The sequence below is a fragment of the Oncorhynchus mykiss genome, chromosome 26 (genome assembly GCF_013265735.2).
Source record: "Oncorhynchus mykiss isolate Arlee chromosome 26, USDA_OmykA_1.1, whole genome shotgun sequence".
Taxonomy (NCBI): Eukaryota; Metazoa; Chordata; class Actinopteri; order Salmoniformes; family Salmonidae; genus Oncorhynchus; species Oncorhynchus mykiss.
In genome coordinates, this window is record NC_048590.1 from 44,859,388 (window position 1) to 44,877,673 (window position 18,286).

Sequence of the window (18,286 nt, forward strand, 5' to 3'; positions counted from 1 at the left end):
CCTCCTTCCCTCCTGTCTTTCCTTCTGTCTCTCTGCTCTCTCGCCATTCTTCCTTCACTAATGCCTTTTCCCCTCTCTCGCTTGGTTTATATGGGTCCTGTTTTCCCCTTTCTCTCTCTCTCTCTCTCTCTCTCTCTCTCTCTCTCTCTCCCTCCCTCCTCTTCCCCTCTCTCGCTCTCCCTCCCTCTCCCTCCCTTCTCTTCCCCTCTCTCTGTCTCCCTCTCCCTCTCCTACTTTTCTCCCCTCTCTCTCTGTCTCCCTCTCCCTCCCTCCTCTTCCCCCCTCTCTCTCCCACTCCCCTTCCCCCCTCTCTCTCTCCCTCCCTCTCTACCTCCCTCCTCTTCCCCCCTCTCTCCCTCCCTCCCTCTCCCTCCCTCCTCTTTCCCCCTCTCTCTCTCTGTCTCCCTTTCACTCTCTCCTCTTCCCCCCTCTCTCTCTCTTTCTCCCTCTCCCTCCCTCCTCTTCCCCCTCTTTCTCTGTCTCCCTCTTCCTCCCTCCTCTTCCCCCTTCTCTCTCTCTCCCTCTTCCTCCTTCATCTTCCCCCCTCTCTCTCTCTCTCTCTGTCTACCTCTCCCTCCCTCCTCTTCCCCATCTCTCTCTCTTTCTCTCTTTCTCTGTCTCCCTCTCCCTCCCTCCTCTTCCCCCCCTCTCTCTGTCTGTCTCCCTCTCCCTCCCTCCTCTTCCCCCTTGGCTCTTGCCTACCACTCTCACATTCCCTCTCCCCTCCCCTCCCCTCTGGTTTCTTGCTCTCCTGCCCAAGTCACTGTTGGGCTCTGTCTCTAACTGCTCTGCCCTGTGAGCAGCAGGTTGAATCAGTTGGCTGTTCAGGGAGTTTTAATGAGAAACTGAAAGGGTGAGAAACAGAGGTGAGTCCCAAAGGGAACCCTATTCCCTAAATAGTGCACTACTTTTTATCAGGGCCCGTAGGTCACAAGTCAACGGTAGTGTACTATGTAGGGAATAGGGTGCTATTTTGGATGCATATAGAAAAACAGCGTGACAGTTCTCTGGTACTGGCCGGTCTCTCTCAGAGCTAAACCAGCTAGCACAAAGCCAAGAGAAACATGGGAGGTGGCATTGTCAAAACGAAGCTTGTTAACGTGTCTTTAACCTTTCAAACATGGTTGTGAGCCGCTCAACACCGTGTGTACAACTCAGAGACTTAATTAGACCTAAAATCCACAAAAGTCCCCACAAGGATAGTAAAACAAGGAAAATTCTCCCTCGTGGAGTTATCATTTCCCACGTCCCCATGAGGACAAAGGCTATTTTAACCTTAGGGGTTAGCTTTAGGGTTAAGGTTACAATTCTGGTTAGGGTTAGGGGTTAGTGGTTAAGTTTAGGGTTAGGGTTAAGATTAGGATTGTGGTAAGGGTTAGGGTTAGGGGTTAGTGGTTAAGTTTAGGGTTAGGGTTAAGATTAGGATTGTGGTAAGGGTTAGGGTTAGGGGTTAGTGGTTAAGTTTAGGGTTAGGGTTAAGATTAGGATTGTGGTAAGGGTTAGGGTTAGGGGTTAGTGGTTAAGTTTAGGGTTAGGGTTAAGATTAGGATTGTGGTAAGGGTTAGGGTTAGGGGTTAGTGGTTAAGTTTAGGGTTAGGGTTAAGATTAGGATTGTGGTAAGGGTTAGGGTTAGGGGTTAGTGGTTAAGTTTAGGGTTAGGGTTAAGATTAGGAATATGGTAAGGGTTAGGGTTAGGGTTAGGGGTTAAGGAAAACATGATTTTGAATGGAAATCAATTTTAGGTCCCCACGACAACAGAATAACATAACATATGTGTGTGTGCGTGTATTCATGTATGCATGCATATGAGCGTGTCAAGCATCCTTACCATGTTCATGACGGTGAGCAGGAATCTCTGCGCGGCCTCTGCCCCGTGGTACTGCACCATGTCTGAGTCTGCCACCACCACCGTCTCTACCGTATACAACCCATTCAGATGGATGGTGTTTCTCCTTCTACGGCCCTCCTCCACTCCCTTCTGCCTCTTCTTTCTCACTAGCACGGGGGACAGAGACACACAAAGATTGATTATTATTTGCTGTTCCACCATAGCCTGGTCACAGATCACACCAAACCACTAGGAGTTTGCAAGACAACACAACAGTTGTGGTACCAGGCTAGGTTTACTGCATCTTAACAAGACAGCACAAACAAACATTGCGTCAAGCTAGGTCCACTGGATCTTAACAAGACAACACAACATATGTGGTCCCAGGCTATGTTTATTAAATCAAATCTAATTTTATTTGTCACATACACATGGTTAGCAGATGTTAATGTGAGTGTAGCGAAATGCTTGCGCTTCTATTTCCGACAATGCAGTAATAACCAACGACTAATCTAACCTAACAATTTCACAACTACTACCTTATACACAAGTGTAAAGGGATGAAGAATATGTACATAAAAATATATGAATGAGTGATGGTACAGAACGGCATAGGCAAGATGCAGTAGATGGTATAGAGTACAGTATATACATATGAGATGAGTAATGTAGGGTATGTAAACATTATATTAAGTGGCATTATTTAAAGTGGCTAGTGAGACATTTTTTACATCAATTTTTCCATTATTAACGTGGCTGGAGTTGAGTCAGTATGTTGGCAGCAGCCACTCAATGTTAGTGGTGGCTGTTTAACAGTCTGATGGCCTTGAGATAAAAGCTGTTTTTCAGTCTCTCGGTCCCAGCTTTGATGCACATGTACTGACCTCGCCTTCTGGAGGATAGCTGGGTGAACAAGCAGTGGCTCGGGTTGTTGTTGTCCTTGATAATCTTTATGGCCTTCCTGTGACATCGGGTGGTGTAGGTGTGCCCCCGGTGATGCGTTGTGCAGACCTCACTACCCTCTGGAGAGCCTTACGGTTGAGGGCGGAGCAGTTGCCGTACCAGGCGGTGATACAGCCCAACAGGATGCTCTCGATTGTGCTTCTGTAAAAGTTTGTGAGTGCTTTTGGTGACAAGCTGAATTTCTTCAGCCTCCTGAGGTTGAAGAGGCGCTGCTGCGCCTTCTTCACCACGCTGTCTGTGTGGGTGGACCAATTCAGTTTGTCCGTGATGTGTATGCCGAGGAACTTAAAACTTACTACCCTCTCCACTACTGTCCCGTCGATGTGGATAGGGGGGTGCTCCCTCTGCTGTTTCCTGAAGTCCACGATCATCTGCTTTGTTTTGTTGACGTTGAGTGTGAAGTTATTTTCCTGACACCACACTCCGAGGGCCCTCACCTCCTCCCTGTAGGCCGTCTCGTCGTTGTTGGTAATCAAGTCTACCACCGTAGTGTAGTCTGAAAACTTGATGATTAAGTTGGAGGTGTGCATGGCCACGCAGTCGTGGGTGAATAGGGAGTACAGGAGAGGGCTCAGAACACACCCTTGTGGGGCCCCAGTGTTGAGGATCAGCGGATTGGAGATGTTGTTACCTACCCTCACCACCTGGGGGCGGCCCGTCAGGAAGTCCAGGACCCAGTTGCACAGGGCGGGGTCGAGACCCAGGGTCTCGAGCTTGATGACGAGTTTGGAGTGTACTATGGTGTTAAATGATGAGCTGTAGTCGATGAACAGCATTCTCACATAGGTATTCCTCTTGTCCAGATGGGTTATGGCAGTGTATAGTGTGGTTGCGATTGCGATTGCGTCGTCTGTGGACCTATTGGGGTGGTAAGCAAATTGGAGTGGGTCTAGGGTGGCAGGTGGGGGGAGGTGATATGGTCCTTGACTAGTCTCTCAAAGCACTTCATGATGACGGAAGTGAGTGCTACGGTGTGATAGTCATTTAGCTCAGTTACCTTAGCTTTCTTGGGAATAGGAACAATGGTGGCCCTCTTGAAGCATGTGGGAACAGCAGACTGGGATAAGGATTGATTGAATATGTCCGTAAACACACCAGCCAGCTGGTCTGCGCATGCTCTGAGGACGCGGCTGGGGATGCCATCTGGGCCTGCAGCCTTGCGAGAGTTAACACGTTTAAATGTTTTACTCAAGTTGGCTACAGTGAAGGAGAGTCCGCAGGTTTTGGTAGCGGGCCGTGTCAGTGGCACTGTATTGTCTTCAAAGCGAGCAAAGAAGTTGTTTAGTCTGTCTGGGAGCAAGACATCCTGGTCCGCGACGGGGATGGTTTTCTTTTTGTACTCTGTGATTGACTGTAGACCCTGCCACATACCTCTTGTGTCTGAGCCGTTGAATTGCGACTCTACTTTGTCTCTATACTGACGCTTAGCTTGTTTGATTGCCTTGCGGAGGGAATAGCTACACTGTTTGTATTCTGTCATGTTTCCGGTCACCTTGCCCTGATTAAAAGCAGTGGTTCGCACTTTCAGTTTCACGCGAATGCTGCCATCAATCCATGGTTTCTGGTTTGGGAATGTTGTAATAGTTGCTGTGGGTACGACATCGCCGATGCACTTGCTAATAAACTCGCTCACCGAATCAGTGTATTTGTCAATGTTGTTGTTTGACGCAATGTGGAACATATCCCAGTCCACGTGATCGAAGCAATCTTGAAGCGTGGATTCATATTGGTCGGACCAGCGTTGAACAGACCTGAGCGCGGGAGCATCCTGTGTTATTCTCTGTCTATAGGCAGGGAGCAACAAAATGGAGTCGTGGTCAGCTTTTCCGAAAGGAGGGCGGGGGAGGGCCTTATATGCGTCGCGGAAGTTAGAATAACAATGATCAAGGGTTTTTCCAGCCTTGGTAGCACAATCGATATGCTGACAGAATTTAGGGAGTCTTGTTTTCAGATTAGCCTTGTTAAAATCCCCAGCTACAATGAATGCAGCCTCAGGATATGTGGTTTCCAGTTTACATAGAGTCAAATGAAGTTCGTTCAGGGTCATCGATGTGTCTGCTTGGGGGGGAATATATGCGGCTGTGATTATAATCGAAGAGAATTCTCTTGGTAGATAATGCAGTTGACATTTGATTGTGAGGAATGCTAACTGCATCTTAACAAGACAACACAACAGATGTGGTACCAGACTAGGCTTACTGGATCTTAACAAGACAACACAACAGATGTGGTATCAAGCTAAGCTTACTGCATCTTAACAAGACAACACAACAGATGTGGTCCCAGGCTAAGTTTACTGCATCGTAACAAGACAACACAAAATATATGATCCCAGGCTATGTTTACTGCATCTTAACAAGACAACACAGCAGATGTGGTACCAGGCTAGGTTTACAGCATCTTAACAAGACAACACAACAGATGTGGTACCAGGCTAGGCTTACTGCATCTTAACAAGAAAACACAACAAATGTGGTCCCAGGCTAGGTTTACAGCATCTTAACAAGACAACACAGCAGATGTGGTCCCAGGCTAGGTTTACAGCATCTTAAGAAGCCAAGGGACAGGGACAAGAACAGAGACAATGCCAGCTACAGTAGACATTCCATTATACAGTTGTTGAGCTAAAGAATCCCTTATAGATACTTTAATTTGGGAATGACACAGAATCTATTCATTTTGGGTTATAAAATGCTTAATAAGTTAGCGGTTGGTAACAGTAGCAAGGTAAATTAAACCAGTGTGAAGCACTTCTCTCCATGACTGGAAACACATAAGAAAACACATTCTGTCATTTTGTGATTTGGGTGAACTAACCCTTTAAGTAATGATGGATGACAGACTGACAGATAAAGAGACGGACAGATGAAAAAGATGTTCATTCTGTATGAGACGCCACGAAGTTTCTCTCTCAAACAAACACTTGTCACTACCTCTCTTTATTTCTTCTCTCCCTCTGCTTTAACTTATCCCAGTCCTCTGGAAGAGACCACCACCACATACTCTATGACCAGGAGTTATATTAGGCCTAATCATATTAAATGAAATAGTTTCAGTACTCTGACCAATGTTATGAGAACAAGGCCGGGGTTGGCCCATTCGCTAAGTCGTTCCAGACTCAATGGGAACTCCAATGTCTTCCATTGGAAAGAAAAGGCACAGCTAGTTTACGTAAGAGTGGTGGAATAAACAATGGTAAAACCACTGCAGCAACAACAGGACTTCATGGGCCACATTAAAGGGGCAATCTGCAGTTCAAAGAACATGAAAGTAGTCAATCAAATCAAATGATATTTGTCATATACACATATTTAGCAGATGTTATTGCGGGTGTAGTGAAATGCTTGTGTTTCTAGCTCCAACAGTGCAGTAATATCTAACCATTCACAACAATACACACAACCTAAAGTAAAATAACAGAATTAAGGAATATATAAATATTAGGATGAGCAATGTCAGAGTGGCATTGACTAAAATACAGTAGAATATAATACAGTATATATATATATATATATATATATATATATATATATATATATATATATATGAGTAAAGCAAAAACATGTGAACATGATTAAAGTCACTGATTTGGTTAACAGCTGAGGGACAGGGCTGGAGAAATGTAACCATCATCAAATTCATAGACAGAGGTATGGATGCAAGGACTGACCATCCATGAGATAAAAGTATAGGTTTTCCTATGTTTTGAGGCTATACAGTATTTGTTTACAATTACATGTTTCCAATGGAGTAAAACAAGCTTATATTTTGGGTTATGATGAGGTACAACAGTTGAACTAAGCTTAATAAAACACTTATAAGATATATTCTTAAAAAATGTATGAATATGTTAAATTGTAAAAGACTGAAGTTCCCCTTTAAGGAGGACTCGCTGCACACACTAACTTCGGTTCTCATCAGAGATGCATGGTTAACTAAAGCCTTTGTGTTGTAACACCACCTCTAGCAAAACTGTGTGAGAGGCCTTAGTAACAACAGATTGGGTAACACTACCATAAAGCCAAAAGTCATAACGCATTATGATGAGATAATGCATTATAATGCGGTTAATGCATTATGATGTGGTTATAATGCATTATGATGTGGTTATAATGCATTATGATGTGGTTATAATGCATTATGATGTGGTTATAATGCATTATGATGTGGTTAATGCATTATGATGTGGTTATAATGCATTATGATGTGGTTATAATGTATTATGATGTGGTTAATGCATTATGACGTGGTTATAATGCATTATGATGTGGTTAATGCAATATGATTGGGTTATAATGTAATATGATGTGGTTATAATGTATTATGAGGTGGCCAACGCATTATGATGTGGTTATAATGCATCATAACATGGTTAATGCATTATGATGTGGTTACAATGCATTATAATGTGGTTAATGCATTACGATGTGGTTATAATGCATTATGATGTGGTTATAATGCATAATGATCTGGTTATAATGCATTATAAAGCATGGATGATCTTCTTATAAAGTCTTATTATCAACTTTCCCTCGATCCTGACTTGTCTCCCAGTCCCAGCCGCTGAAAAAACATCCCCACAGCATGATGCTGCCACCCCCATGTTTCACTGTAGGGATGGTGCCAGGTTTCCTCCAGAAGTGACGCTTGGCATTGAGGCCAAAAAAGTTCAACCTTATTTTCATCAGACCAGAGAATCTTGTTTCTCATGGTCTGAGAGTCTTTAGGTGCCTTTTGGTAAACTCCAAACGGGCTGTCATGTGCCGTTTACTAAGGAGTGGCTTCCATCTGGCCATTCAACCATAAAGGCCTGTTTGGTTGCGTGCTGCAGAGATGGATATCCTTCTGGAAGGTTCTCCCATCTCCACAGAGGAACTCTGGAGTTCTGTCAGAGAGACCATCGGGTTCTTGGTCACCTCCCTGACCAAGGCCCTTCTCCCCCGATTGCTCAGTTTGGCCGGGCAGCCAGTTCTAGGAAGAGTCTTGGTGGTTCCAAAATTCTTCCATTTAAGAATGATGGAGGCCACTGTGTTCTTATGGACATTCAACGCTGCAGACATTGTTTGGTACCCTTTCCCAGATCTGTGACTCAACACAATGCTGTCTCGGAGCTCTAGGGATAATTCTTTCGACCTCATGTCTTGGTTTTTGCTATGACATGCACTGTCAACTTTGGGACCTTATATAGACAGCTGTGTGCCTTTCCAAATCATGTCCAATCAATTGAATTTACCACAGGTGGACTCCAATCAAGTTGTAGAAACATCTCAAGGATGATCATTGGAAACAGGATGCATCGGAGCTTAATTTCAAGTCTCATAGCAAAGTGTCTCAATACTTATGTAAATAAGGTATTTCTGTTTTTTATTTGTAATAATTGTGCATAGATTTCAAAAAAAAATTTTTCGCTTTGTCATTACGGGGTATTGTGTGTAGATTGATGAATTTTATATTTTTTATTTTATAATTTTTTTTTTAATAAGGCCGTAACGTAACAAAATGTGGAAAAAGTGAACGGGTCTGAATAGTTTGGGGAAGACATTGTATATGCAATGTGAGACGCATCTTACACTGATGATGTTGACAACATGATTGTCTGCAGATCAATACTCATGATACTGTTGTTGCCATGGTTCCCTCTCTTCTTCAAGACTTCCAAGTTCATAACACTGTAGACTGGCAGTAGGGTTGCAAAATTCCGGTAACTTTCCCCGAAGTCCCAGGTTTTCCAGAAATCCTGGTTTTACGATTCCTGGAATCCTCCAACCAGGATTTCTGGAAAACCTGGACATTTTTGTGGTGCAAAGTTTTAGTTAGTGGAATGTTGGAACTCTATCTGGGAGAATATCAATTCTATTAAAGTAACAGCCATTTACATTTGTCTGAACTGTCTGAACTGTAACGTTTAAGAACACCCATGAGATATCCCCGTTAGTGGAAGAAGGGCCATGTCATTCCATCTATTTAGTTAAATCAAACCTATTTTCCAGCATATATCTGGAGCTTGTTTCTAGCATGGCTTGCACACACACACACACACACACACACACACACACACACACACACACACACACACACACACTTCTGCAGAAACCGAACTATTGGTTGTGGCGGTATTGTTTGGTTAATCTGTTGTCTGTTTAGGTTGTTTATCTGCGTGGACAAACACTGTGGAAAGATGTTTTGTTCTCAGAGAAGAAGAGTGCTTAGCTTGGGCAATGACAATACTGGACAACTGTGGAGACTCAGTGAATCAAAAGTCACAAAAGCCATACGGCTTGGGAATGGAAATGCCCAACAGTATAAGACTTATCTATGTGTTGTTGTGATCTTAAAGCAATGTTTATCACATGTTCTTGTTTCTGTTTAGTGCATTGGAAAAGGCAATATGAGAGAGATCTGTGAATCCCCCAGTTATCTGGTCTAAATAACATCACACACAAACACATTGCAGAACTCTTTTGGGTCACATGGAGAAAAACATTTGAAGTAGAACATGAGATACAGACAAACATGAAAATCAGACTATAGTAACTATAGTAATAATAACAATGTAATAATATGTATACATTCATTACTCAAGTCTATCTGTAAAAACAGTACATGGTATATACAGTGCCTTGCGAAAGTATTTGGCCCCTTGAACTTTGCGAAATTTTTGCCACATTTCAGGCTTCAAACATAAAGATATAAAACTGTATTTTTTTGTGAAGAATCAACAACAAGTGGGACAAAATCATGATGTGGAACAACATTTATTGGATATTTCAAACCTTTTTAACAAATCAAAAACTGAAAAATTGGGCGTGCAAACTTATTCAGCCCCTTTACTTTCAGTGCAGCAAACTCTCTCCAGAAGTTCAGTGAGGATCTCTGAATGATCCAATGTTGACCTAAATGACTAATGATGATAAATACAATCCACCTGTGTGTAATCAAGTCTCCGTATAAATGCACCTGCACTGTGATAGTCTCAGAGGTCCGTCAAAAGCGCAGAGAGCATCATGAAGAACAAGGAACACACCAGGCAGGTCCGAGATTCTGTTGTGAAGAAGTTTAAAGCCGGATTTGGATACAAAAAGATTTCCCAAGCTTTAAACATCCCAAGGAGCACTGTGCAAGCGATAATATTGAAATGGAAGGAGTATCAGACCACTGCAAATCTACCAAGACCTGGCCGTCCCTCTAAACTTTCAGCTCATACAAGGAGAAGACTGATCAGAGATGCAGCCAAGAGGCCCATGATCACTCTGGATGAACTGCAGAGATCTACAGCTGAGGTGGGAGACTCTGTCCATAGGACAACAATCAGTCGTATATTGCACAAATCTGGCCTTTACGGAAGAGTGGCAAGAAGAAAGCCATTTCTTAAAGATATCCATAAAAAGTGTTGTTTAAAGTTTGCCACAAGCCACCTGGGAGACACACCAAACATGTGGAAGAAGGTGCTCTGGTCAGATGAAACCAAAATTGAACTTTTTGGCAACAATGCAAAACGTTATGTTTGGCGTAAAAGCAACACAGCTGAACACACCATCCCCACTGTCAAACATGGTGGTGGCAGCATCATGGTTTGGGCCTGCTTTTCTTCAGCAGGGACAGGGAAGATGGTTAAAATTGATGGGAAGATGGATGGAGCCAAATACAGGACCATTCTGGAAGAAAACCTGATGGAGTCTGCAAAAGACCTGAGACTGGGACGGAGATTTGTCTTCCAACAAGACAATGATCCAAAACATAAAGCAAAATCTACAATGGAATGGTTCAAAAATAAACATATCCAGGTGTTAGAATGGCCAAGTCAAAGTCCAGACCTGAATCCAATCGAGAATCTGTGGAAAGAACTGAAAACTGCTGTTCACAAATGCTCTCCATCCAACCTCACTGAGCTCGAGCTGTTTTGCAAGGAGGAATGGGAAAAAATTTCAGTCTCTCGATGTACAAAACTGATAGAGACATACCCCAAGCGACTTACAGCTGTAATCGCAGCAAAAGGTGGCGCTACAAAGTATTAACTTAAGGGGGCTGAATAATTTTGCACGCCCAATTTTTCAGTTTTTGATTTGTTAAAAAAGTTTGAAATATCCAATAAATGTCGTTCCACTTCATGATTGTGTCCCACTTGTTGTTGATTCTTCACAAAAAAATACAGTTTTATATCTTTATGTTTGAAGTCTGAAATGTGGCAAAAGATCGCAAAGTTCAAGGGGGCCGAATACTTTCGCAAGGCACTGTACTTAACAACATTAGTTCAAGCACTGCAAGTAGGTTCTGACAAGGGGAAGGTAGTACTCTCTTCAACCCTCCTCTCCCACTTCCTCTCCTCTTCTTCAACCCTCCTATCCCACTTCCTCTCCTCCTCTTCAACCCTCCTCTCCCACTTCCTCCCCTCCTCTTCCACTCCCTCCCCTCCTCTCCCACTCCCTCCCCTCCTCTCCCACTCCCTCTCCTCCTCTCTCACTTCCTCTCCTCCTCTTCAACCCTCCTCTCCCACTTCCTCCCCTCCTCTCCCACTCCCTCCCCTCCTCTCCCACTTCCTCCCCTCCTCTCCCACTTCCTCCCCTCCTCTTCAATCCCCCTCTTCCACTTCCTCTCCTCCTCTTCAACCCTCCTCTCCCACTTCCTCCCCTCCTCTCCCACTCCCTCCCCTCCTCTCCCTCTCCTCCTCTCCAACCCTCCTCTCCCACTTCCTCCCCTCCTCTCCCACTTGCTCCCCTCCTCTCCCACTTCCTCCCCTCCTCTCCCACTCCCTCCCCTCCTCTCCCACTTCCTCTCCTCCTCTTCAACCCTCCTCTCCCACTCCCTCCCCTCCTCTCCCACTCCCTCTCCTCCTCTCCCACTTCCTCTCCTCCTCTTCAACCCTCCTCTCCCACTTCCTCCCCTCCTCTCCCACTCCCTCCCCTCCTCTCCCACTTCCTCCCCTCCTCTCCCACTTCCTCCCCTCCTCTTCAATCCTCCTCTTCCACTTCCTCTCCTCCTCTTCAACCCTCCTCTCCCACTTCCTCCCCTCCTCTCCCACTCCCTCCTCTCCCTCTCCTCCTCTTCAACCCTCCTCTCCCACTTCCTCCCCTCCTCTCCCACTTCCTCCCCTCCTCTCCCACTCCCTCCCCTCCTCTCCCACTTCCTCTCCTCCTCTTCAACCCTCCTCTCCCACTCCCTCCCCTCCTCTCCCACTTCCTCTCCTCCTCTTCAACCCTCCTCTCCCACTTCCTCCCCTCCTCTCCCACTTCCTCTCCTCCTCTTCAACCCTCCTCTCCCACTTCCTCCCCTCCTCTCCCACTTCCTCCCCTCCTCTCCCACTTCCTCCCCTCCTCTCCCACTTCCTCCCCTCCTCTCCCACAAATGGATATCTGTCTATAGGCATGTGAGAGCAGCATATACAACGGACAGGGAAAGATTTCTTTCTGTACTCAAAGTGAAATCTCACAAACAATGTATCAACCAATTGCCATTTGAATAGCAGTGTTTCTAAGACAAGGTCATTCTCAAAGATTGGAGAACAAAATAGAGCTGACGAAGAAACTCCTTCATATAAAAGCAAACTTGAAGGCGACATGTGCTTCTCCCTCACGCTGTAATGTGATATCTCACAAACAACTTATCAATCAAATGTCGTGTGAATAGCACTATTTTCAGAAATGAGTGTATATGTCACAGAACACTTAACAAATAAAAGCCATATTGAAACTAATAGCCCAAACCCATAGGGCGAACAACAACAGTAGTGACTAACTCCCTTAACCTTCTGTCATCAGTCTCATCACCATGCACATCCCACCCAGACAGCAATAAAAGAGGTATTGATGAAGAGCAATAAAGACAACTCCCTTCCTCCCTTTGCAGTGGCCTATACCACAGTCACCAGAGAAGAAATCCAATAACAAGAACAATATTGAGACAAACACAAAACTGCTTTGAACCCAAAGGACTAAGGTGAGCACAAAGTTACAACCCAAATGAAACCCTAGTCCCTTTATAGTGCACTACTTCTGACCAGGGTCTATAGGGCTCTGGTCAACAGTGGTCCACTTTGTAGGGAATAGGGGGCCATTTGGGACAGCCACAACTTGTTTCTGAGTCATACTGAGACAAATAACAGCCTGCTTTGAAATCTTGAGACTAACACACTCAGCAGGGGACAATAAAACCTGCCGACTCAACGGTTAGCCAGTGCTGCTGCTGTTATGGGTCTGAAGCAAAGTCCTCTAACCCTGATGTGTAATAACTTTGGAAAAACTGATTGAGGTCCACATCAGCAAAATATAGGAGGGCAGAGTGTCTAGATCGACACGAGGGTTGCAACATTTCTGTAACTTTCCCACAACCCCCAGTCATTTTTCAACCCTAATAGACACATCTGGGTTCTGAGACCTCTCCAGTTCATTACGGTCTACGTGGAGATAGAAGCCCATTATAAAGGTCCAATAGATAGGATCCAGCCCAGACCTAGGCCCTAGACTCCAACCAGACTCCAGAGTCACTGTATGGCAGAGAGGTGCCCACATAAAGAGATCACTCAAAGATACCTTTTTTTTAATCACATCTTAGAAGTGTTATACTAGTGAACTATCCATTTAAGAGCTGTCCAGTAAAGGGGATGAATCGTTCACTCAAAGAATCTACGTTTGCCAGACATTTCCATTCCTCATGTGTCCTGTCCTAATTGGCATCTGATTGATGTTCTAGAATCGACCAGGTTGCATCCCAAATGAAACCCTATTCCCTACATAGTGCACTACTATTGGCCCTGGTGGGCCCCGGTCAAAAGGACTACACTCATTAGGGAATAGTGTGCCATTTGGGTTACAGCCAGGAGATACATCAGTCCAATCAGAGCATCACTCCAAAGAGAATCCTTTAACAACTTTAATGATAGAATCCTTTAGATGTTGGAGACAAGTGGAGCATTAATGCTTCAGCTGCCACGCCCATCTCTTTGATGTGTCTGCGAGGGGCTGGAGAAGGAACAGCAAGCTCTAATTGATGTGTCTGAGAGGGGCTGGAGAAGGAGAAGCAAGCCCTAATTGACATGTCTGAGAGGGGCTGGAGAAGGAACAGCAAGCCCTAATTGACGTGTCTGAGAGGGGCTGGAGAAGGAACAGCAAGCCCTAATTGACATGTCTGAGAGGGGCTGGAGAAGGAACAGCAAGCCCTAATTGACGTGTCTGAGAGGGGCTGGAGAAGGAACAGCAAGCCCTAATTGACGTGTCTGAGAGGGGCTGGAGAAGGAACAGCAAGCCCTAATTGACGTGTCTGAGAGGGGCTGGAGAAGGAACAGCAAGCCCTAATTGACGTGTCTGAATTGACGTGTCTGTCATCCCCCCACTCACTCACCCACCCACCCATCCATCCCCCCACTCACTCACCCACCCATCCATCCATCCATCCCCCCACTCACTCACCCACCCACCCATCCATCCATCCATCCCCCCACTCACTCACCCACCCACCCATCTATCCATCCCCCCACTCACTCACCCACCCACCCATCCATCCATCCCCCCACTCACTCACCCACCCACCCACCCATCCATCCCCCCACTCACTCACCCACCCATCCATCCATCCATCCCCCCACTCACTCACCCACCCACCCATCCATCTATCCATCCCCCCACTCACTCACCCACCCACCCATCCATCCATCCCCCCACTCACTCACCCACCCATCTATCCATCCCCCCACTCACTCACCCACCCACCCACCCACCCACCCACCCATCCATCCATCCCCCCACTCACTCACCCACCCATCCATCTATCCATCCCCCCACTCACTCACCCACCCATCCATCCATCCATCCATCCCCCCACTCACTCACCCACCCATCTATCCATCCCCCCACTCACTCACCCACCCATCTATCCATCCCCCCACTCACTCACCCACCCACCCACCCATCCATCCCCCCACTCACTCACCCACCCATCTATCCATCCCCCCACTCACTCACCCACCCACCCATCCATCCCCCCACTCACCCACCCACCCACCCATCCATCCCCCCACTCACTCACCCACCCACCCATCCATCCATCCCCCCACTCACTCACCCACCCATCTATCCATCCCTCCACTTACTCATCCACCCATCTATCCATCCCCCCACTCACTCACTCATCTATCCATCCCCCCACTTACTCACCCACCCATCTATCCATCCCCCCACTCACTCACCCACCCATCTATCCATCCCCCCACTTACTCACCCATCCATCTATCCATCCCCCCACTCACTCACCCACCCATCCATCCATCCCCCCACTCACTCACCCACCCATCTATCCATCCCTCCACTTACTCATCCACTCATCTATCCATCCCCCCACTCACTCACTCATCTATCCATCCCCCCACTTACTCACCCACCCATCTATCCATCCCCCCACTCACTCACCCACCCATCCATCCATCCATCCCCCCACTCACTCACCCACCCATCCATCCCCCCACTCACTCACCCACCCATCCATCCATCCCCCCACTCACTCACCCATCCATCCATCCCCTCACTCACTCACCCAACCATCCATCCATCCCCCCACTCACCCACCCATCCATCCATCCATCCATCCCCCCACTCACTCACCCACCCATCCATCTATCCATCCCCCACTCACCCACCCATCCATCCATCCCCCCACTCACTCACCCATCCATCCATCCCCCCACTCACTCACCCATCCATCCATCCATCCATCCCCCACTCACTCACCCACCCATCCCCCCACTCAATCACTCACCCACCCATCCATCCATCCCCCCACTCACTCACCCACCCACCCATCCATCCCCCCACTCACTCACTCACCCATCCATCCCCCCACTCACTCACCCACCCGTCCATCCCCCCACTCACTCACCCACCCATCCATCCCCCCCACTCACTCACCCACCCATCCATCCATCCATCCCCCCACTCACCCACCCACCCATCCATCCATCCCCCCACTCACTCACCCACCCATCCATCCCCCCACTCACCCACCCACCCACCCATCCATCCATCCATCCCCCACAATAGGACAAGCTAAGGAACAATAATATCCTGTATGTCAGAATAACTTACTAAACCTCTATCAGAGGTCTGGACCTGAATGGAAACGGAGGCGGTCCACTGTCAGTGGAGGACGCCACTTTAAAGTACTGTGATGCACTTTAGCACGGATTTCAGATCATTTTCCCAAAGCAGAAAACACTGGTATGTCTGCCTTTGGGCAGGTCCAAGTACAGCTGTAACAGATAGCAAGTCCACTGTTGTTTTAACCTACTTTGGGGCTTCTCCTGCTGACCACATGACCGTCTCAGATTCATAAAGCACGAATATCATCACCCACGGCAACACGGCCACCAGCATAATAATAAAACTGTCTCCCAGCTCATTGGTCCAGAGCAGGGTGCTTGACAGCTAAGATTGTGCTATAAGATTGTGTTAGCTTTCCATAAATTATACTTTTGGATAGAGAAATAGAAATCTACACACTGTAACCCGGCCTGCCACAAAACCTTACCACACCCTCACACACACACACACACACACACACACACAAACACACACACACACACACACACACACACACACACACACACACACACACACACACACACACACACACACACACACACACACACACACACACACACACACGTACACACACGTACACACACACAGACATCTATACAATCACACATGCACACACACCTGAAATACAAAGATATCTACACAAAAATTATCGTGATCGCACGCATACAGACACACACACACTCACACACACAAGCACCCACGCACGGACACAAACAGACACACACCAGTCCAGGCTGTTAGTGAGCCCTCCACTGTGAGCCAAAGCTCAGAAATTCTTAGGAATAACAAAAATGTAGGCAGCCTGGACGACATAGTGGGAGTCTGTAAAGCAAGTGAGCAGAGAGGAGTTGGGAAAGTGTTTTAGGGTTGGGAGTTGGAGAGGTTCAGCATATTTCAGATTCTCTCTCAGCCCTGACCACAATGTCGGTCTGGCTGCATCTAGACTTCTCATTCTGTGTTTTCACATTCTAAACAATAACACAGCCCAGTGTCTGAGTGATAAGACTCACCTTTGATTTCTTAATGTTCATCTTGACCGAGCTCCAGAAAAAGGAATGTTCAGTGTCATCGTTTTGGTCTTTACAACTACAACAAGCTTTCCATGGATTTCCCTGGTGTATGTAGGCTGAAGTTGGGTCAGTTTTGCATTTTCCCCACTAATGGTTAAGGTTAGGATTGGAGAATATGATCCTAGATCTGTACTTAGGGACAACCCCAAAGCCATTTCCTAAAGCCACAGACCATACCTCTGTCAGGATACCTAGTGGAAGGTAAGAGTTGCCCCTAACCCCAGGACTCAGATCATATATCATTTAACCCCCCTAATGGTTAAGATTAGGATTGGGGGAAGGGTAATCTGATCCTAAATCTGTAGTTAGGGGCAACGTCTAGTTTGAGCTGATGTCTGACTGACCCCCATCAGCTGATGTCTGACTGACCCCCCATCAGCTGATGTCTGACTGACCCCCCATCAGCTTATGTCTAACTGACCTCCCATCAAGTGACGTCTAACTGAACTCCCATCAGCTGACGTCTAACTGACCTCCCATCAGCTGACGTCTAACTGACCTCCCATCAGGTGATGTCTAACTGACCTCCCATCAGCTGACGTCTAACTGACCTCCCATCAGCTGACGTCTAACTGACCTCCCATCAGGTGATGTCTAACTGACCTCCCATCAGGTGATTTCTAACTGACCTCCCATCAGCTGATGTCTAACTGACCTCCCATCAGGTGATGTCTAACTGACCTCCCATCAGGTGATGTCTAACTGACCTCCCATCAGGTGACGTCTAACTGACCTCCCATCAGGTGATTTCTAACTGACCTCCCATCAGCTGATGTCTAACTGACCTCCCATCAGGTGATGTCTAACTGACCTCCCATCAGGTGATGTCTAACTGACCTCCCATCAGGTGACGTCTAACTGACCTCCCATCAGCTGATGTCTAACTGACCTCCCATCAGCCGATGTCTAACTGACCTCCCATCAGGTGATGTCTAACTGACCTCCCATCAGCCGATGTCTAACTGACCTCCCATCAGCTGATGTCTAACTGACCTCCCATCAGGTGATGTCTAACTGACCTCCCATCAGGTGACGTCTAACTGACCTCCCATCAGCTGATGTCTAACTGACCTCCCATCAGCCGATGTCTAACTGACCTCCCATCAGGTGATGTCTAACTGACCTCCCATCAGCCGATGTCTAACTGACCTCCCATCAGGTGATGTCTAACTGACCTCCCATCAGGTGATGTCTAACTGACCTCCCATCAGGTGACGTCTAACTGACCTCCCATCAGCTGATGTCTAACTGACCTCCCATCAGCCGATGTCTAACTGACCTCCCATCAGGTGATGTCTAACTGACCTCCCATCAGCCGATGTCTAACTGACCTCCCATCA

At 46.7% G+C, this 18,286-nt stretch overlaps 1 protein-coding gene across 3 annotated transcripts in view; it reads right to left on the minus strand.

Moving 5' to 3' along the window:
- LOC110506903 (A disintegrin and metalloproteinase with thrombospondin motifs 17) overlaps positions 1 to 18,286 on the minus strand; it is a 217,665-nt gene that overhangs the window by 154,020 nt on the left and 45,359 nt on the right. For all 3 annotated transcript variants that reach the window (XM_036964481.1, XM_036964482.1, XM_036964480.1), the window contains exon 4: positions 1,829 to 1,995. In XM_036964481.1, coding sequence (XP_036820376.1) covers positions 1,829 to 1,995 — 167 coding nt within the window. The remainder of the gene's footprint in view (positions 1 to 1,828; positions 1,996 to 18,286) is intronic.